Source organism: Drosophila rhopaloa, unplaced genomic scaffold (assembly GCF_018152115.1).
Source record: "Drosophila rhopaloa isolate 14029-0021.01 unplaced genomic scaffold, ASM1815211v1 contig_2, whole genome shotgun sequence".
In the NCBI taxonomy this organism is placed as follows: domain Eukaryota; kingdom Metazoa; phylum Arthropoda; class Insecta; order Diptera; family Drosophilidae; genus Drosophila; species Drosophila rhopaloa.
In genome coordinates, this window is record NW_025335083.1 from 25,820,413 (window position 1) to 25,842,808 (window position 22,396).

General features: G+C 42.3%; 1 protein-coding gene across 1 annotated transcript; it reads right to left on the minus strand.

Annotated features, from left to right (window-relative positions):
• Positions 1 to 3,273: 3,273 nt before the first annotated feature.
• Positions 3,274 to 8,214, minus strand: LOC108037646 (glutamate receptor ionotropic, kainate 3). The gene is made up of 11 exons (XM_017114273.2): positions 8,038 to 8,214; positions 7,820 to 7,975; positions 7,693 to 7,755; positions 7,284 to 7,487; positions 6,573 to 6,784; positions 6,396 to 6,518; positions 6,088 to 6,330; positions 5,608 to 6,024; positions 4,585 to 4,956; positions 3,849 to 4,529; positions 3,274 to 3,717 (listed from the first exon to the last, which is right to left on the minus strand). Exons 1-11 carry the CDS (start codon positions 8,147 to 8,149, stop codon positions 3,442 to 3,444), a joined length of 2,859 nt encoding a protein of 952 aa, XP_016969762.2. The 5' UTR covers positions 8,150 to 8,214; the 3' UTR covers positions 3,274 to 3,441.
• Positions 8,215 to 22,396: the final 14,182 nt, after the last annotated feature.

Below are 22,396 nucleotides of genomic sequence, written 5' to 3' on the forward strand. Positions count from 1 at the left end.
GGCATGTCCTTTGTTTCACTTTGTTATTTTGTTATTTTCAAATTATTTATTGGCCAACGAGCGGCGGAGATGCAGCCACGGCATCGGGAGCTTCAGTTCTGCACAGGAAGAATACAAGGTCTTAAAGAAAGTTTATAGCTTTAATAGTAATTTTTCAATAATACCAAAAACACTTGTAAACATAGGTGATATAACACCTCTAAGTCAGTATTTCTAATCCAATTAAACCCATAAGAGGATCACACTATACCCCCTTTTTTCCTCCGTGCATTTCCAGCTGCCTTCGCAGTTGAGTCGGGGCTAATGTGTAATTCAATAGAGTAAGTAATGTGCATCAATTTTCAGCTCAATAACGCATGGAATACAAATGCGAAACATGTGCAAATATGTGCGCGCTTCCACACAGACATCGACACAGCAAACATCCGCAGAAATAAATATCTAATAGCGAATAAGGGGGTGGTGGTGGGAGGGGGAGCGGGAGGTCCTGCAAGGACGAGTGCGAGTTCGACATTGTGTGACGCGTTTCCGTTTCCGTCTTGCGGTTCGCTGCTGTTTGCTCTCTGCCCTCCACTCCACTTTCATCCATCGCTTTTGTCTGCGTTTATTTGCTTTTCGGTATTGTCTTTGCCCCTTAGACGAAAAATTGCAATGGTTTTTGGCAATTGTTTTTCTTTTTAAATGTGTGCAGCCAGCGATCGTGCGCGAACTGCGTCCTGAGTAATGTGAGACCTTCAATTGCGCGGAAAATTGAATTCAGCGCCAAATGTCTGAATTTATGAGCAGTATGCAATGGCATCGGCACTGTTTGTTCGGAGGGACTCCGTCATTTGCACAACTGAGTTTTATTTGCTTACCGAACACCAAAAACCAAGCGACACACAACTGCTGGTCACTTGGCGCACAAACAAACAGAGGGAAGGCAGGCAAAACAGGATGCCAAGATGCCAGCTTGCAGTCAAGTGCATTGTGGCAGGCAAATAAACAAACAAAGCTACGGCTAACTGGAGACAGGACCTCACAGGACACGCAACTAACTGGCCAGTCACTGTGTACTCAGTCTTGGAAGGAGGTGAGCTCAGAGCAATAGGTTTTTCTTTTTTCTTTGTTTGATGTCCTGGACATGGTAGTATTTCGTGTTATTCGCTTTTTGCGTTTTCTGTCTCCTTAAAGGAGTAATCCTTCATTTATTTACAAAAAAGGAATATGCCTATAGGCCAAGGTAATATCTAGCCTTCGCCTACAATGTTCTTTTGCCATAAACTACATATTAAGGTGATTTAAACCACACATAGTGTTTGTAAAAATCGCAAAGTCTCTCGCCAAGTCGTGTAAATCGCAATTGCCACAATTTGTCTGGCGGGATTCATTGCCCTCGCTGCTGTTAATTAAAAATGTTGCCGGCAATTTCCTATACAAGTTAGGGCCCGACTGCATACAGGATTTGCCCGGAAAGCCGGGATAATTTATACCGGCTAATAGGAATCGTTCCGGGGATCGGAAACGGCCACAAGAATTTCAATTTGCTCAAGAAATTGCGGCCGCAAGTGCAGTGAAGCCCATGGAGTCCATACGTGTGTCTATCCGTTTGTCCGTCCAGATTGCCTGTCAGAGAGCCAAAGGGTCGAACGATTGCCCTATGGACTTGGCAGCTTATCCGACTGCGTTCTGGCCACAATTTACACCACGGCTGCAGCTCATAAATTTTCCCAAGTGGAAAATTGCTCAATTTATAACTGTGGCTAGGTGTTGATTGCACTTCGTTGGACGCCAATTCCTGTTAACGCTGTTTCACACTCCAAATTTGCCACCTGATTGGATATTCCTCGGAGATGCGGTGAACTTTGAAGCCCACTTATTAATTTGTTTATGCGACTCTAATCACTCACACCCAATCGCATAAACCGCAGATCAACTGTGGCCCCAACTTAGGATTCAGTTCATGAATGTGTGTCTGTCCCCCCGTTTTCCCTCAGTCAACAACAAATGTTCGAAAAATTTGTTAACATCAAAAAGTACATTAAAGGCTCAAGGAATGCGCTTTCGTGCGGAAATTGCTTACGTGCGTGGCATTAACAAATGACATCCCGCCGTCCGTATAAGACTCGTCCTTGGTCTTTCGTCCTTGGGGGTGCGTCCCTCCCCCTTTTTGGAGGCTGTGGAACTTGTCGCTTTGTGGTCCGTGCCTCAACCATTGGCCATCGGTGGTGGATTCGGGCCATCAGAACGCTACTGCGCATGCTGCAAAATAATTGTGGCTTCAACAAGTGTGTTGGATTTGCCACTGAGCCCGCGAAATTCAGCGGATCTGTGGAGACTTTTTTTCTGCTGGCTGCTCTGAGGCCTCCTCCTCCTCCTCCGCCCCACTTTTTCCAGTTGTCAACTACTCGAACGGCTCACGTAGCCCGGCAGTCGAAGCTGAAGCCACTTCACTACAAAATAATTAAAAATTGAACACACTGAACTGCGGAGCAGACAAACAAACGGCTAAATGACACTCGCCACGGCATGGAATGGAATGCAATGCGATCTGCCCGGGAAGCGACAAATGCACTGAGGGAAATGGTATATTAAATAAATTAAGTTGAATCTAGGAAAACATTTCCCAAATTTAAAATACTTCTTTAAATCTATCAAGCTTCAATTCATTAAACTACATCATCTGTTAAATACTCTTCTTTCCAACATTTAAATGTACATTTGTTCAAATACAAACTATTAGTAAATGGTTTGAAGCATCCCCAAGTTTTTGTTGCACACTTATTTTTTCAGTGCATAGCACTCTATGTTGTCAGTTGACATCATCTTGTTGTTTTTTTTTCTTGGACTGTCGTTGTCACTGCTGCTCATTTTACACAAACCAACAAAGGCCGAGGGCGACCCAACACGAACACGGCAATCTCCCCAGCAGGAGCTCCTTGCTCCTTGGTCCTTGGTCCTTGGTCCTTGCTCCCCTCTCCAGCTGCTCCTGTTTCCCGCTCATCTCGCCTGCAGCTGCTTAAATAATTTTCGCGATGGGGAGCGAGGTTCGTCAGTTGCCGGATATAAAATGTCAATAAGCTCCAATAACGCAATTGACAAGCTGAGACAGCCTCCGTCGCCAGAAGCCAGCAGCTGAACTGCGGCAACAATAAACGGCGGAAAGGAGCAAGGGTTAATGCAGTTGGCCAGCGAACCATGCACTAACTTCCACCATCGACATCTCGTGTTGCCTGCGGGATCAGAAAAGAGCCCCCGCCGAGTAATTTCAAGCTTAAAGAAGCTCCAAATTGATTACGGTTGAAATGATGGCCGTGGCCTTTATTGAAAGCAACTCAGCGAGCACTGAACAAAAATTGTTTACGGAAATGAAGCAGCAGCTGCAGTTTATACAAACTTTATATTAATTAAGCATTCATATACAATTTAATGAAATATTTTTAATCAATGACAACAGAGTATTTAAAAACGCTCCTCTTGTTGTTCCAACTTCGTGTTATTTGTGGCCGACGAGGAGCCAGAACCAGATCCTTGTGGCATCTCACGCATTTCTTCCGAGGAGCGTCCGATAACGATTCGGCGACTTGACTTGGGAGTGCGCTCCAAGGACTTGTCCAAGGACCTTCGCGGTGTGGTCCTGAGACTGGATACTGGGGTGCCAGCCACTATGGGCTTTTTGTTGTTCCACACGCAAAGCACGAACCGGATCTCTTTGTTGAAGGCGGCCTTTAAAGTGAGCTGTGTATGTCAGAATCCCAAAGATATAAGCAGGGATTTAATTTCAAAGTAAAGATTTAAAGAGTTAAGATAAATAAAAAAAAAAAATATGAGTTCATATTTATATTTATATTATCAAAGATATGAATCACCTTCTCTTCCAATGCCACTTGCTGAACGTAGACCAGAAACTCGGTGATGCCGATGAGGAAAGCGATCAGGATGCCCACGTAGAGCGTGTAGAAGATGCCGCGCAGCTCCTCGAAGTTCATGTCGGGAGTGGCATTCGGATCTGGTTCCTCAAAGCAGCTGGCGTTGGGGTTCTTCCACCACCTCTGCTTGAGACTGTACAGATCACCCCGTTCACTCAAGTGCAGGATGGCCACACTCAAATTGGACCTGTACTCCGCACCAAATGGAACCGCGATGGCATAGTGCTTCTCCCCGAACTTTTCTCCAACCGAGCGAAGGTCGCAGTTCTGCTCGCAATGGTATTCCAAGGTGGTGGTCTCCATGAGAAACATATAGTTGCCCTGGTTCTTCTTCACGCGTTCGACTCCCTCAGTATTATCCTTGGTGTAGGCCGAGGGATCGTCGTTGTTCATCAGATTGAAAGCCAGGCGATAGACGGTCTCGTTGGATTCAGCCAGAAGATTATATGTACTGCCACCGTAGATGGTGCCGAATTTCACCTTCTTCTGGCCACTCAGATCCTTCAAGTTGGCGATGCTGCCCTCCATTTTGGAACTGGTCAGAAAAGCAGCCAGATTGGCCGTATAGGAGTTGGCAATGATGATGGCAAAAATCCACCAGGTGGCCTCAAACATGCGAACCTGAAAATATTCTAGGTTTAATCATAATTTGTAATTATTTCTGGTGTATTTTTACCTGGGGACTCCTTGGCAGGATGTCGCATCCTGCCGTCATAATGGAGGCCACCGTCAGCCAGCCTGTGTTGTGGATGTGCCACTGATTTTCGAGCACTTCGGGGTCGCGGTTGCACGGATGCGGGTTCTCCCAGTCCATCTTGGAGATCCTCGCCACTATTGTCTTGAGAAAGGTCACCACGAACACCGATATTAGAATCCAGATCCAGACTTCGCCGCCAAAGGGTTCCAGATACGCATCCAGTGACTTTTCCTCATGCGGACTTTTGTAGGCGAGTATATTAACTCCCAATTGCATAAAGGGCACCGTAAAGTCCACTGCGGTTTTGCGAGCTTGAGTGATGGTTAGATCACAAATTCCCATGTGCGCATCCTTAGAGGTTTAATAATCATGAATATATAAATTAGAATAAGAGGACATATTTTAAAGAAGAAAGTATGCAAACTTCGGCAAACCGAAGTTTATATACCCTTGCATTTCGATTTCTATGCCTATATTAGTAAAAACTATGAAGCTATGTCGATTTTGCGCTGGATTTTGTCATCGTTACTATGACAGCTATATGATATTGTTGTCCGATTTTAATTTAATTAAAACCGTAATTCCATAATATTTAAATATAACTAAATACCAAAGACAAAAAAGAAACAAATTATTAACAATAAAGTTATAATTTTTTAAAAAAATTTTTCTAGTGTTCCCATGGGAGCTATATGATATAGTCGCCCGATCCGGCTTGTTCCGACTTATATACTACATGCAATAGAAAGACAACTTTTGGAAAAGTTTCAAGCAGATAGTTTTAAAACTGAGGGACTAGTTTGCGTAGAACCGGACGGACGGACAGACGGACATACGGACGGACATGGCTTAATCGACTCTCCTGGTGATGTCGGAAATGTCTCTTTCACTGCCTTGCAAACTTTTGACGGAAATTATAATACCCTCTGCAAGGGTATAAAAACCTTAAATTCAGGCAGAGTATATAACAAAGACTGAATTTATTTCTATATATCTTCTTACATTGTTAACGATTTCCCCGATGATGCCATTCCACTGCTTGGTGTCTTTGTCCAGCTTTCCATACTGCTGATCGGCAACCGGAACGAAGATATACTCGAACCCAACTTCTTTGGCGATGGCGGCTATAAGGTCCACGGCATATCCTTTATACAGAGCGTTGCCTGTAAGATTTAGCTCGGCGGCAGTCTCGTCCACCGAGAAATACGGCGGTCCTATTCTCGTGGCCACGCGGTATATTATCTTCTTCTGCACCTTGGCGTCCACATTCAGCTGAGTTATTTGGCCCCTGGGGTCCCAGATGGCTATGCCAATGCCGTCCAGGGGATCGTACACCTCAATGTTGAATGTTATCCGCTGTCCATCCTTGTCGAACTGCAGACTACTTGTCCGGAAGTTCGTGCTGTTCACGCCGGAAGTCTGCAACACACCTCGGAGATTAACGGCAGTTTCCTTTGGTTATTCTAGAGCTGCACTTCTTACCCCTTTCATGAGGCGCGTTAGATAGCGACCCATGGCCCAGGTGCGACCTCCGGAAGCCGCAAAGTCGCAGGTTATTCGCGGCACTTCCATCTTGTCCGGGTAAAAGAAGCTGGCATTCCGCCAGGATTGCGCAAAAAGGTGTAGTGCATCATGAATCAGGTCGTGGAGCAGAGTGCGTTCCGACTCATTGCTTTCGTAGACGATGTTCTCCCTTTGAGTAACGTATCCATAAGGCTGGGAATACTATTTAAAGGTTAATTTGGCTTATAATTGATAAATTAGTTAGGGAAAATCACTGGTTTACTCACCGCTGGCGTATCGGGGTTGAGCAACAGACGAGCAGCTGTTATGTTTACGGCAAAAGTTTCATTATCCGCTGAGAGTTCCTCCAAGTGATCAGTGTAGGTCTCCAAGTTGGTCAAAAATATGTGCTGTTTGTTAAAGAAAACTAAGTAGGGAAAGATAACGAGGTAATAATAACTCACATTGAACTGTCCAGTCAGTCCAAACTCCGAGGAGGAGTTCAAGAGTTCCACCAACATGCCAGGAGGACAGTCCAAAACCACTCGTCGTTCACCTCTGATGCTCTTCCACATCACCCTGTAGTCATCGTCCTTTTGAAACTTCCTTACTCGCACTACGTCGTTATGGACCTCTCGCAACTGCAAAAGATCCTGCAAGCGAGCTGCAGCTTTAGCTAGACAGGATTGGATTATTATCAGTACATTTGAAAATAAATATAATAGTTCTAAAGGATATGAACAAGTTATTATGATTATGGATTTACTTAAAAACAAATATATAGCTCAAATAACTAAATTCAGTTAAAAACGAGAATAGAAGGAATATCGAAAATTGATGATTAATAGAATAAATTAGCCTTACATCATGGTTTTATATCATTTTGGACCATTCCCTTGTCCAAAATGATATAAAACCATGATGTAAGGCTAATATATCAATAAATTTCCATCGCTTGGAATTCTTAATAAAACATGATATTACCCCTTATAAAATGTAAAGTATTAACTAATCCACATAAAAAGACATCATCAAGAATATAAATTCATTATAGTTTCAGAAATATCTCCTGTATTGCAAACCTCTTACCAAAATGTTAATATCCTATGCAAGGGTATTAAAAACTTAACCTTATCGAAATTAAAAATATTATTAAAAAGACTGATTTCACTCACCATCATCGGCATCATAAACAATGGTGAACTTGCGCCACCCAAAATTCTGCACAATATCGGCATAGGCCTTTGACAATATAACCTGCGATGGGTAGAGATTCAGGGTTAATTGATGGTTGGGCTTCTCTTCCTGATGCTCCTCGTCCGAGACATCAAACTCTATATGCGGTATGCCGGTATTATTGCACACCAAGGCTACAATGTCTGCAAAGAGATCAAAAAATAGATATAATATAGATTTTAGGCCAAAGAGAACTGATCACTCATCCGCTCTGTTGACAAACAAATCCGGCTGTTTGTTGCGAAAGTTCTCTGACATTTTCTTCTGGCCCAAATTCGTCGTCAAGCTTTTTGCTTGTTCTATTTTGCTTTCGTCTTCTACACAAGATTTTCCCCATACTCGTCTTACCGCTCGCCGCCTTTGAACTTGGTCCGAAAATAGCCGCGACACCATTATCTATGAGATCGCAGGCTGAAAGCGAAAATTAACACAAAATTCATTCAGAGTTTCGTGGTAAGAGAGGGGATGGAATTACCCTGTTCCTGCATTGTTACACTGCCATCTTCGGGCTTTAAGCGCTTGATAAGCGGATTAAAACGATGGGTTTGCTCTGATTCCGGTCCATTAATAGCGTTCACCACCTCCATGAACTCCTTTTCCAGCTCCAGCTCATCGTCGTAGAAGAAGGCACCTGGAAGGAAAATAAAAACCTGGGGTAGCTGCTTTTCACTGCTGCTGACCACATCAACTCACCGATGTTTATTTGCTGCCCTCGGCTATGGCACACGAAAAATGCACTCCAAATGCAGCTGAGCAAAACCATGTGATGCCACATGCCTGCTGCTCTGGAATTTCCTCCGAACATTTTTGGCCACGGGCTGAGCTATTTCCGAAATATTTCGTTTTTCATGCGAGCACACCGGCTGGCAGTTCCACGACAACTGGGGAAGCTTTTCTGGCAATCGATGATCGAGTACGACAAATGGAGAACGGAGATCAGCTGGGCGGAAAAGCTTAATCAGCTGATTTCCTTCGTGACAGATATATGATTTTTAGGAAACAAAAAACCTTATTAGTCTTAAAAATATAAACGGTAATTAAAAACTGTTCTTATAAGTTAAGAATTATTTAAAGTGAATTATGGGAGTTATATAATTATAAACTAATTATAATAAAATTTATCAACACTCAACAAATTTATCATGTTAAACAATTATTACAGAAGTCGATAAATATTCCTTAACTGATTAGAAATTGCATAGCAGAGAAACTGCTTTGAACTACAGTGTTAACCCCTGCTTTTTCTAGCACATAATTATTTAGTTCAAGATTTAAGAAACTAAATTCAAGACCAATATCCCTTGGAAAAAACTCCTTATCTAAGACATCCGTAAAAGGTCTAGCGATTATCTCCCCGGGGAGCAGAATCCATTAAAGCCGGACACGGTTCAATCAGCCGAAGTCTTTCACCCACGAGCGAAGCCTCTGGTTCCAGGTGCTCCATTGAAAAGCGATGAGGTGTCAATTTTTCATGGCAACAAGAGGACAGGAAGGTCCTTCCAGCCATCATAGGTTCGGGGATTTGCATAAAGGGAGCATTCAGCATTCACCCAAGCATTCTTTTAATGGCTGGGAGTACAACACGGAAGTAACAATATAGCCGCTGGTGTCATTTTAGCCTTTGCCACTGTGTTTGCTCAAAGGATTTTGCGGATGCCGAACACGTTTCGTGTTTTAGCCTGGGTACCTTTTGTCGAAATTTGAATAATTCCCACCCAATTCCGGAAGGAGGTTTAACCCCGACTAACCGTTAATATTCATTTGAAGTTGGGAAAATCCAAATATTCAATATGCCTCGAGTCAAGCCGCTGATGATGATAAATGCCCTCCTGGCCAGAGCAACTATTCCGAATTGAATACCCAACCATATACCATTAGCGTGGAATTTCCCGAGCTATTTTTTTTTCGATTAAAACTTCGCCAGCAATTCGCTGCCGTAATCAAGCCAAAGCCAAGAAGTGAGCACAACAAAAAAAGAAACTTGCAAAACATTTTCTATTACACGAAATATTTATGGTTATCATGCGGAGGCAGTGGCCAAAACGGGGCCACCTATGAATGGAATGCCCTGCAGCTGGCCAAAGGAACCAGAGCCGCCAGAACAACTAGACCAACCGAAGCCCCCACCAAATCCCTACTCCGGGTCCCCAGCAAAGCTCACCGAGCAGAGAACACAGCACAACAAATCCAAATCCTGGCCACAACAGCAGAAGAATCTGCAAAACTTTTGCAAGGTAATAGAACTCCGAGGGGAGGGGGGCTTGGAAAATGGGGATGTGGGAAACTGAGAGGGATGATGATGCTCTCTGGCTAGTGCAAAAAAGTTTTAATACTTGCCATAATGTTGCCAAAAGGATTATCCGAAAGAATGACTTTTAATGGAGACAGGAAGTAAGCGCATAACAGACAGAAGTATTAACTGTTTCCTTCCGCCTGCTGGGGAGTTGCTCCTTCAGAAGGATTTCAAGGGGAACCTCTGCACACATATTTACAAAACTGTCAGTTCCTAAGCGCTCCTTTCTGGAATCCTTTAGTGCGTGTTCTTGTGTGTGTTTGTTTGTCTGGGTTTTGCGGCACGTAAGCTCTGCGAAAATATTGCAGCATTCTCATAACGTGAAACTCAGAGTCGGCGTCTGAGGCTGAAAGGCTTACGACAATTTCTACTCCATTCCAAGGGGTATTATGATTTCCACCAAGAGATTGGCACTACACTAGTTTTTTAGTGGTCGATTTTTTAAAAACACATTTATTGTTTTGACATTGTAAGATATTTATATAAAAATATACAAAATTTCAAAATTAAAATAACGATTTTATATTGAGAGTCCTTGGCAAGAGTATTCAATCCCCAGATCTGTTTTTTCCCCACCAACTGTCGAGTGTTTAGAGAACATTTCTTAGCCGGGATTTGCAAGTGGCGGTTGCCTTGGTCAATGATTGGCACTCGGGGCACCAAGATTCGAGCTAGAGCTACTCTGCTTAAACCTTCCCCCTGTGAGTTTTCCAGTATACTTTACTTTACTCTCATTTTGCATTTTAATGAGCGTTCGCCTGAAATATGAGACGCCGTCGTGGAAAAAAAGGAGCGGTGATGACAACAGCGGGCGCCATAATTTTGCATCCTTCGCTTCGCTTGTTCTTCTCCGCACTCCTTTCCTTGGCCGTATTTTTCTTCGAAAGTGTCCTAAGTCGGCTTCATCGTCGTGTCCTGGCTGCAGGATATTGCTTTAATTGAAATTTATGCTAAATAGATTGACACTAATGAGCAATGGCTCCTGCTCCGGCTGCTTTTTCAGCTGCCGGCCAGGTAATTCCCGGCAAGACTATCTGCATAATTAAATTGCTTCTCGGCGTCTTCGCCCGGCTAATGTCAACCGAATTATTATTATTATTTGAGCATTTTAATATGAGCCGATCCCCCATTTGCATAGCAGACCCAAAGCCAAGTGCCACCAGCTGACAAATGGCTCAAGTTGTGGCTCTTCCGCTGCTGCTGAGTGCTCCACTTCCGTTCCGGATGCGACTTCTGCGACTTCTGCGACATGTGTAGCTGAGAGCCAAAAGTCCCCACCTAGATTCATTGTACAATCGACGCCCCACAGGCGGAGAAAAAATCGGCATCTACTTTGACACTCCACCACAGATTATGCTAGTCGATAGTTGCAAATATTAACTATTTAAATAAATTTAAAAAGAAAGGTGAGGATCTGCAACCGAAAAACACCAAACTAATTTAACATAGATATAAATAAGTTTTATTATATCAATAAACCATTTTAAAACGCGAATTCTTCAGTACTAGATATGCGAACACATCGCATTTAAATTTCTTTTTCGAAATATCTATAACCCAGTTGATGGTTTTATGTATTTTCGGAATTTCCTGATTAATGGGTATTATTCAATGTTATATTTTTTCATTCCAAAGTCTAGAAGATGAAAATCGAGGCAATCCTATATCCTTTTTTTCGGTGGATTTCGCTGTGGATTTCCCCTCTCATTTATCGCTTTGCTTTGGTGACGGAAATGAGTTTTTGTCGTAAAGTTTTATGGCAATAAACGTCGCTTGTTAGTCCGGGGTTTTGCCAGAGCCCCAACCTCCGAAAAGCAGCGCTTCTGCCCCCTTGGCAGCTACGCACTTGGCACTGAAATCATAGCCAGGGCTCGTGGAGAATAAACATATAAATAGCTCTAGAGCCAAGAATGGTGTCGTTGTTTTCTACGGCACGTTACACATTGCCAGGCTGCATAAAAATAGTTGGCCAGCAGGAGCAGCCTGAGGTGGTTGTGGATGTGGATGTGGATCCTGTGACCATTTTCCATTACATTTGCCACGTCACGGCACATTTCTCTCGCATGTTCCACTCTAACCGGAGTCTATGGCAGCTCCCTTCCGGTTCCGGTCCTCTGGCTGTTATCATATCTGGCTTTTGTTTTACCCCGACTTCTCTCTCTTTTAATTCTTTTAACAATTGCGCTAAAAGTTGTGCATTAAACACTTGGCTGCCTTTCAGCCAACAATAAAAATGGGCACGGAAACGAAGCTGTAAAGTATACCACCCTGGTGCCCAGATAACAGAAATATTGTTTACCGCAATGCAATTGTTGCCAAAGAAAAGCACCAGCGAAAAAAGTGGGGAAAGTGGGGGAGGGGGTGGTTCAAGCCTTTTCATTTGTTTTACTTTATTCACACCAAGAGCAAAAGTTGCCCAGTAGAAGCTGCAATCGGAGGAGATGGAGGAAAATCGGGGGGAGGGGGAAAGTGTACAGCTTCCGTTTCCGCTGAAAAGTTTCATTTCCCACACGCCGTTGACTGAGCGGCTGCTCCGTCGATGATAAAGTGCGAAATTAACTTTTGAAATAAACAACAAAAGCAACAACCACGGCTCGGTTCCCGAGGCAATGATATACGGGACTGCGGCTCCGGTTTCTGCCTCACATGTGTTCCTTGCATGTAAAACAGGCCGGGGAGAATGATTAAGGTGGCGCAGAACATCGAATATCATTCACCTGATACTCCGGCAATCGAAGTCCGTGCTCCATTTGGTTTTTAGGCACGTAAAAAATATGAAAATTTTCGCATAAGCAGGCGGAAGTTCATAACTCGGCAGAAATCTCGACCCATCGCATAGGCATGCATATTTAATACGTGGCCACGCCCCAGATTCACTGTAACCCAGGGGTACAGTGAAAGAAAATTATATGTTACCCAATTATAGTTTTGAAATATAAATTTAATAATATAAATATATTTAAGTTAGGGTTGATTAGTGTCTTTAGAAGACATAATCTATTTATACGTTGTTATAATCAAAATTCTCTTAGATAATTAAATTCCACAATGTTAAAAAACAATATTAAATGGGAGCAATAGGTAGAAATAGAACTACACCACATCGAAAGATGATTTTAATATATTCCTTTTAAACTTAACGTATTTGTTATAGCTTATTAGAATCAAATTATGAGCCTCTTTTCTCTCAGTGTCTGGTGCTCATGCCATCAACACGAAAAGCAATCAAATTGCAAAAATTTGTTTCATTTTCTGCGATAACATGACTTGAATTTGATGAATGCCTTGGCAAGAGCAAGCCATGAACCGAATGGAATGGAGAGGGGGAGAGGGTGGTAGGGGGGCGGGGCCGAAGGGCGGAAAGGACGCGAAGGATATTGGCAACGAAAGCCAAATGCCAATCTCGGCGCGCTTTTTACGAGGCCAGGCTTCGGTGGGCGGAATGAAGTGGATCGGGGTGAATGGGGTGCTCAGCATGGAAAAAATGTGCAGATATGGCCAAATGAAAGAGTTATGAATCCGCAACTTTGTTGCTCCCCAGGCGCTTCTGGCTCCAGCTCAACATGCCCCACCCAGCTCCGATTACTAATGCGCCCCGTGGTCCCCGACCATCGCATCCTGCTCGCCGAGAGCTAGTCCTTCCTGGCCAAGGATTAAAATAAATGCGCCACATTTGTATGTGCTGCACGAATTGGGTGGCAAAGGGGAGGGTCCTGGCCCGGATTCCCTATTTCCGATAACCGCAATTTATGGTTAGCTGCATTGGCCATCCGCTCTTCCACATCCACATCCACATTCACATCATCATCATCAGCGCCCGCGGATAGCAAGCATCAAATGCAAATAATTCCACGGCTCCTCGCCTTTTCTCATTTTTCTGGGGAAACCCCTGAGGTCCTGAAGTCCTGGGCTTGTCATCATTTTGACGAAGTCCGCTCAGGGAAACGCACCGAAATTTTTGTAATTACAACCACGTCAAAAGCACTCGCCGCACAAACAAAAGCCGCCGACCAAGAAATAAATGACCAGAAACTGCTGGCAGCATCGTCCTGGCTAAAATTGAAAATTAAAATTAATTTCAAGCATTAGGTTTTTTAATATCGCTGGGGAAATAAGATTTTTTTAAGAGCATTTTTTTAGGGCGGACTTATAGGTTAAATCTGTAGGTAACAAGTTTGGAGAATATTTATATTTAAATCATCCTAATCATCATCAATTTTTATGGTTCAATACTTTATCCATAACTTTATACTATTTATATATTTTATTTATAAATAACTATGACAACATTTTTTAAATAACTTTGACAAAGTCAACTTTTACAGCTGTGGTTGAATATCCCAGACGTTTAAACTTTTTTATTTGTATTTGTATCGCATCTGGCTTTGGATGCCAATGAGCTGTTCGTTAGTTTGATGTAAGCTGCTTTCCATCCACATCTCCACCCACAGATGCTCCACATATTCTAAGCATATGCAGGTATCGCGTTGTCAACGTTACCAATCCCCAGTTCTCCCCCCCAATTCACCGACATAAAAGTCAATTTATGGCATATAAACCGCTTTGTTGTCAGGGGAACTCAATTACGGGGAGCCACCATTCCACCTTGGTGCTCTCAGTCAAAGGAACACTGCATAAATCTCCCATCCATCGCATTACCGAAATATTTTAATGAATCAAAGTAGAGTTTCCTTTGTGCCTTGACTCTTGGCTCGTTTTCGTCTAGTATTTCAATCGTGCGATATGACACATCATCAAAGTTGGCATATTTCATTATGTGCCCCTCCATCGATACAGTATCGTTTGCATGTTGCGTGTCAGAGTTCAATATGGAAAATGGCTGGCAAAAAAAAAAGGAAAAGGAAACAACAGAAATCGAAACACAAACAACAATTCAAGTGTTACACTTTAGTTTTTCTAGTCGGGGGGGAAATGGGGGAAATTTTCATTTCATTTCGCGCGTCATTTGAGGCGGCGCCGCTTCGAATTGTTGCAACCTTTCCATATCAGAAATGGTTCCTCGAGTTTTCTGATTGAAATCGCATAAAAACAAAGCAAGAGTGGGTGGGGAATTTCCCGGGGGGCAACAAAATATTTACGATTGTGTGCGTCGCCCTGTTCGATTTTGTTCGTTTCATTTTTCACCGACTTTTTTCCCCCGGTTTTCTTTTATTAAAAGTTTTGATTGTTTTTCGCGTTTCAATTCCTAGCTTTCGCGCATAATGACAGCCGAGCATGCCATGAAATATGAGTTGATTGCCAGCAAAGGGCAGTGGGGTATTGAAGGGTTACAAATCCACTCGAAGTCGTTGCAAATTGCCCAGCCAGTAGAGCAAGCCAACCAACAAACAAGCTCATTAGGCCGCACCAATTACTCCTAATTAATGTCTTTGAGACGCATAAAATTTTGTCAAGTTTCTCGCTGCCGCCTGGCCATTTGCCTTTTTTTTTTGCCCACCCGCTTGCCAGTACGCCAATTAACTCCGAACGCTCATTACAGGTCGCGATGGAAAGCTGACGGTTTGAGCCAGGTATTCTAGCTGGTGGGTCCAGGCCACTACTGTGTCACTGCCACATTCCTTCCTCTTTTCTGTGGTGCAGCGGCGCGTATTAATTAGCTGCTCGAAGCCACCGCCCAACGCCCATCACCTGTCTAGGGTTCAACTACACTCTTAAAAAAACACTAACTTTCGTACATACAAAATTGGGTTTCAAAAAAGCATCACCAACAGTGTTTGATTAGCTTGAAAGCGATTGGCTAGAAAAAGATTTTGTAAATGCTAAGAAAACTTTAATTTTTATTTATTTTTATTATATTTTTTTCTTGTTTTTTTTTTTTTTTTTCTTGAAAAACAAGACCTATTTGTATGTTCCAGTTTTCATTAAAATGAGAGGAATGGCATTAAATTGTGTTTTTATATATATCAATAATCCATATATCTCATGATAAAAAGGATGTGTTTTTCCCGAACTATATAGAAAAGTTAGAATATTTAAAATTTTGACTTTCCTCTTAATTGACATTATTAATAATCTCATTACTTTTCTCTCTGTGCAACTCGTCGTCATGGCGTGGCTTCGAATGTTTCCATTCGCAGGCAGTTCAAAAAGTGTCTTCTCCTCTTCCCCAATCTCCAGTTGCACCTGTACTTGGGCCCCACCATCATCGTGATTGTCGTTAACATTACGTCAACTAATTGGCTTCATTTGGGGTTGTCGTGTGGCTGCTGCGTGGCGTTTTACTCTGCCGCCAGTATTCAGGACCTTCTAATTGGCAATGAAAGGAGCATAATTTATGAATATGTCGCGCACTTATTTCATGCTACACTTGTCGAGTAAGGCGGGTAGCCTCCTTCCCTTCCGTTTCCTCATCAATAGAGAGCTGCTCTTTGATGCATTAATTATGGGTTGTAAAATAAAAAGGGAATAACCCGATTGATTAAAGAGTACGGCTTGTAATTCCCAACCAAATTTATCCTCGGGGAGGGGAGAAAACTGCGACAACTGAAGCTTACACGCTTCTGCACTCCGCCGGCGAGCTGGAAAGACAACCCATTAGACCGCAATTCACTTGGCTCCGCACCAATGTTTCATGTTTCGCCTTTTTATGCATCGCCCACATTTTGGACATGGACCTGCAAAAGTGAAAAGTGAACAGCATAAAGTCAGAAATTGCATTTCCCCATCTGCGAGATAGTCAACCACACAGACAGAACGACTCTATGCAAGATAACAGTACGTAGTGTGCGTTTAAAATCATTTCCATATTGAAATGTTCATAAATTGGAAAACAAAAATTCTACAAGCTATAGTTCAGATAAAAGAGAAAAAAGCTAAGGAAAAGGTTGGGACAAAAGAGGATTAATAGGTCCAATTAGTGTTGTTAAAAGTTAATAATTATGTTTTATAAACTAATAGTATTTTAACATCTATTATTGTTAATTTTTCAAATTTTCTTAGCATTTGAAACTCAACGTTTTCTTTGCGTCAACTTGTCCTATTGTGCTTTCACACATTATTATTTTTCCATAGATATCGACATATTTTTCCATCCTCAACTGTTCTATATTGAAGCTCATATAGTTGTAGTGGCATTTGCTATAGTTGTTTGTTTGTTTGTGCTTGCCTTTTATTTTAATTTCCCTCGACGGCACACGCTCTGTATTTGTATCTGTAGCAGAGCACTTTACACATTAATGTGAAAAAATTGTGCACTGATGTAAGTGCGTCTTCCTCACTTCAGTGCCTTCCCCCCGCCCTGTTAGCCCCCTGCCACCCACCCTCCATTAACCCCCTACCACCCACCCCCTTTAACCCACTAACGAGAATGACAGGCAGCCAAGCCGCAAACCAAACAGACAGACAGCTCCCATTTCCCATTTCCACTGCGCGCATTTTAATAAAAACGAATTAAAATGTGCACTAATATGTTTTTATTATTTATGTTTATATATTTGTATTTATTTACGTGCATGTAGCAAATAAATTGCACTCGAAAGCCGAGTGCTTCGTTCGTCTCTCTCTCTCGATGTGGCTGGAAAATGTGTCACTGTGGAAATTGCTTTGTCAGGTTTAGTGAGTTCTGCATCCCAAAAGTTCCATTAAACTGCCCCTGCCCTTCACGCATCCCGCTTGCCTCGGTATTCCTTGGTCCTGAGACTTGTTCTCATGTATATTATATCATTTGCCATATGCGGATTAGCCATAAGCTGCTTTGGCAGAGGCAGCATGGAAAGTTTACAACGAAACGCAACCAGCAGCCAGGATGAGGTTGGAAATGAGCATGAGATTGAGCCGGAGGAGGATGAACACAAGTGGGTAAACCGCTTTCGTTGAGGCACTTGAGTTGAGTCTGTGGCTTATAATTTGTTTGACAAGCATCAAAACAGCCACAACCCGATCCCCCAGTGGCATCTTCAGGCACCAAATGCTCTTCGTATTATCAGCTATAGAAGACAAAGTCAGCCATTTAAGTTGTTCAATAATTTATGATTTACAATCCCTTGTTATGGTTTACTTAGTTAGCTGGGCACCATCTAGAAATTAATTTCGTATGTATAGCAGGTCTAACTGAAAAGCTTTGTTTATAAAAATATGTGTATTTGTTTGTTAACTTTTTTTAAATGTATATTTCAACACCCAGGGATAGGGCACATATTCATCTTAGTTTCATAGTAACCCGATCGAACTTGCTGCCTGGAAAATCGTTAAAGAGGTAAGTCTCAGTCTGATTGTTCTTTGTCCTGTGAGACTTTTCTCCTTTAGCGAATTACAACAGGTGTCCACCACTTTTATGGCCTGCAGGGCATTCTTAACCTTGAAAAATAGGGTGCCCTTCATGATCTGCAGGATGTGTCTCTGCACTTAGTACAATCCCAGTTCCCTCAACCAACTCGTATCTATTGGATGCTCGGAGTTCCCCGAAACTAAAATTCTGGGACTTAACTGGTTGTACGTATCTTTGAGGGAATCATCCAAGTATATTTCGTGGTTTAATTCTCCAGAGCTTGTAATGATTTGGGTTTTCCTTAAGAAACTGTAACTCCGTGAGATCCAAAGAATGAGCATGAAAACAGAATTTCATTAATTTTAAATCATGAACTGAATCAGTAGGAAAAACACAGCACACTGACGGAAGCCTACCGAAATCAAAGTGATTGTTTGCCAGTTGATAACTAACTCTAATCTAACTCTTTTCTTAGTTAGAGAATTTTACCAAATGAGAATTTACAATCGAGTCTCGGTGCTTCAAGGGTAATTCGTTATTCCTTTAATGCGTTTCTGGGTCCATCCCATCACGTGCCTTCTAAATCAACTGAGGGGCAGACTTGGCGTCTGGCCAGCGACTTAATGATGCATACGTGTCGCCGCCATTTGTCCTCGAAAACCGGACACTGTATCAAAGTGGATCTGCTGCATCCGGGGCAACCAATTAGGAACATCGCCAAAGAGGCTCCCAGCGGGACTTCTTTCAATTAAATTGGCGACACAAAAACGGCTCAAAGAGGCATTTGTCAGCGGGCAAAACAATTTGCTGCTGTCAGGATAAGAGACTTCGGCGTTGTCCAACATTTCCGCACGCTCAATTTAATAAGGGCAGCTCATTAGCCGCCGTCGGGGATGCTTCAACTAGCACCCTTATCCCGTATCATCCCCATGCACTTCACATAGGGGTGCACTTGAAAAAAATAAGCAAAATGGAGAAGATTATTAAATAAGTCTTTATATATTATATTTTTGAGGACCCCTTGTTTGTTTTTCCCGAAATCAAATATTTGTTTATTTAATCTGAATACAAAGCATTTTGATTATAACCATTTTTAGATACAAATTTCTTTGCCTGGAGAAATTTTAAATCAAGATACGTTCTCAATTATTTGAAGTGTAGCCGCCACGTGGGTTTTGGGGACCATAAACCCAAATTGAAAAATGTTAAATTATCATCAAATTTCATGCACTATCAAAGTCAATTTCCTGTGGCAGCGACCTCAAGGACTCGTGTCCCGTATTCCGACCCCCGCAGCCTTCCCTTTCCCCATCCAGATTCTAGATTCCAGCCTGCCCGCCAGTCACAAAAATAATTTATTCAACTTGATGCCGTGGTCGCTGGAACCCCAAGTTTTAAGGGGGGAAAGCGGGACGACCGCTGCCCTGCGGTTCATTGTCAGTTAAGCTTTTTAAAAGAAAACCACTTAGAATGTTGACATTATCCTTCACTTTCTATTTATTTTGTCATTTAATCAACTTCCTGCTCGACGTCGTCGTCCCTGATTTGCATACCAACCCGATGGAGTCGGTGGGCGGGGGGGATGGGCTTCGGTTGGGGTGGTCGCATCTTGAGATGGACGCCTCGTTTGTCTCCGGTCGCCGGTCTTAGGACTCCAGTATTTGCGCTCTGGCGCCGTCTCGCCAATCAGTCAACCAAACCAAAGGGAATGGGAGTCGGGAGTCATCGGAGCCCTCTGGTAAATAAAAATTGCTTTTTGCCGCATAACCTGTGGCCTACTCCCCCTCCCCCTTCGTCCATATGCCATCCGCCGTCGATAGAGATAGACAATTGGATAGCAAACTGAATTCTACACAGAAAAAGAGAGGGCATCATTTTGTAATTTAATATTTAAAATATATAAAAACCTTCAAAAGAAAGTAGGTCATTTTTTACAAGTATAAAGAATTCCAATGTTTATAAAAGTATATTTTAAAAATACAGTCAATAGCCTTTTAAATTCTTCACACAAACAGAAAGGAATATACATTTTTGTCTACAACATATTTTTTGTACTATTGCAAATCGCTGTTACATTTATGTTTTTATTTAAATTGTAGAACGAAAACAAAGGATATATTTTTCAAAGCTATAAATGGATGCTATCGTTTTTTTTTCAGCTTCACATATAATCCGCCAATCCCTTTGAGGTATTTTGGTTTTTCGCTGTGCACAGCGAACGCAAAATGACATTTTGGGGCTGAGTGGAGCGTTCTGGCTTGCTCATTTGCCGTTATTAAAGCAATTCTATGAATATTTTAAAAGCTTCGTTTGTGTGAGGCAGTGCATACGACCCCCTTCCGCCCATCTCCACCTCCATAAAAGGTTTAGAATTTCACTGAGAACTGAGGAAACGAAGAAAAGGCGACTTTGGACGAGTAAATATACTGAGAGGTCGAGCATGTAAATAATGCGGGAGTGCCCACTGTGGATGTCCTGGCCGAAGGACTACTCCGCCTGCAAGGTGGTGGGAAGCCGGGGGAGCCACCAACCTAAGCCGCATTTGGGCAGCGAGTCCCATAAAGGCAAATCCTATTGAATGGCCTTTTGTTTTAGCATGGAAATGCTTTTAAACACCGCCCGAACGGAACAAAAAGCAAAAGTCCGCAAATGGGAAGAAGGCGAATTTCTTGCGCAGCGATTGCTTCTTGTTTATTATTCGCTCAGTCAGCTCTAATGAAGGCCGGCGCACAATGAGTCCTGCCCACTCAGGAGCACTTATCCCTGCTTAGGCTGCCCACTCTTGCCCTCGTCCTGGCCGGAAAACTGGTCCGGAAAACTGGGCCAGTCGCCAGTCACAAAGGACACGACACGGCAGCTAGAAAATATGATGGCAAAGTTTTGCTGTTTGCTCGGCGAAAAAGTTTCATTCTGCGGGGCAGCCTGATGCTGAAATAATTACGCAGCAAACGCACTTGGACGCCCTAACTCCCACTTTGATTCTTGCCTAAGAAAATTCTGAGCCATAGATTTTTAAAACTTAAGTCAAAAATTCCTATTTTTTTTAATTTAAATATATAGAAAAACACATATGCTTGTTGTTTGTTTGTTAACTAATTTTCTCAAGTGTACTACTGTCCAACAACTTTTCCTCGCTGAATTACGTGATGCACTGAGTATCTACTCTATATAGAAGGGCATTACATAACTTCCCTGTGGCGATGCGTTTGAATTGATTAAACATGAAACACGAAAACTCGATCAGCAAACTCATCGCAAAACTGTGGTACAGCGGTTGTTATGGGTGGAGTTCTTCGGTGTCCAAAAGTTTTGCCCATGTGCGAGTTAATTAGAAGCCTATTGATAAAGTTGAATTGCAGCTAATGTGGCAAAGTTCCTCGGTCGCTCAATGGCGGTTTTTGCCCGGCGGCAAACTAGATGCACATTTATTAATTAAAATGCCGCAAAAACACAAACACGCAGCCACTGCGTTGCGTTGCTCCTCTGTCTCTTTCATTAGCGTTTTGTCAAGTGCTCATCAAAAACAGAGCGACAGGGGCTAAATTGATGGCCCGTGTTTGTTAGTTTAATTATGCATTTCCAGCGAGTCCTTCAGCGCGAGTCCTCTTCTGTTATCATTCACAATATGTTGGAATAATGCAAAAGGACACAAGTGGGCCGCAAACAAACAAACATCCCAGTGCAAACAGCAAACAGCAAACAATTCAGGCACACAACACAGAATGCGGCTTATGTCAACAATAATTTTTGCTTTTGCTTTTTCAGGCTTTTTCCTGGTTCATTTCCCATTTGATTTTTAATTTACCTGCGGTTGTGTGCACTCGCTGACCACAAATTTCTAATAACAATTTGTAATTGCCATAAATTAAATCACTTTCGGAGTGCCATGTCCCGCTGATCTATTCTCACTAGCGAATTTTCCAGTTTCTGAAACTATTTCGATTATTAGTTTTTTGCGGCTTGTGAAATTCTGAAAAGCCATTTATTATTCCCACAAATTTTCGGTTCTAGACGGCTCTGTTTATTTTTCCGGTTAACCAAATCCCGCTGATTTATTCTCACCATCCGCAATGTTTTAACTCACGTCATTTTCGCGGCTTGTAAATTTGTTGTGAGCCATTGTGATTGTTTATTTTTAATTGAAATTAAATTTCAAATTGTCATCTCGTTTTAAATGATTCACTTAAAATTTATTTTATTATGTTTTAGTTTCACAACCGTTCTTAACCATTATTTAATAATAATTGTTAGCTCAATTTTCAAAATTATTTATAACTTAATCTCTACTTGATGCTACAAATGAGGTAAGTTTGTAAATGGCGAGCTTAAGACGTCTAAGCAGCCGATTAGAGGAACACCTAAATGTATGTTAAAGACAAAACATATTTTATTAGCTCACAGTAAATTGAAACATACTACAATTTTACAGCGGCATACTTTCGGGGTGTTTTTTCCCGAACCCATATAAATACAATTCCCAACTGATTCTAGCCGTTCCCGCGTGGAAGCCCAAACCCAGAGCAGAGGAAAGC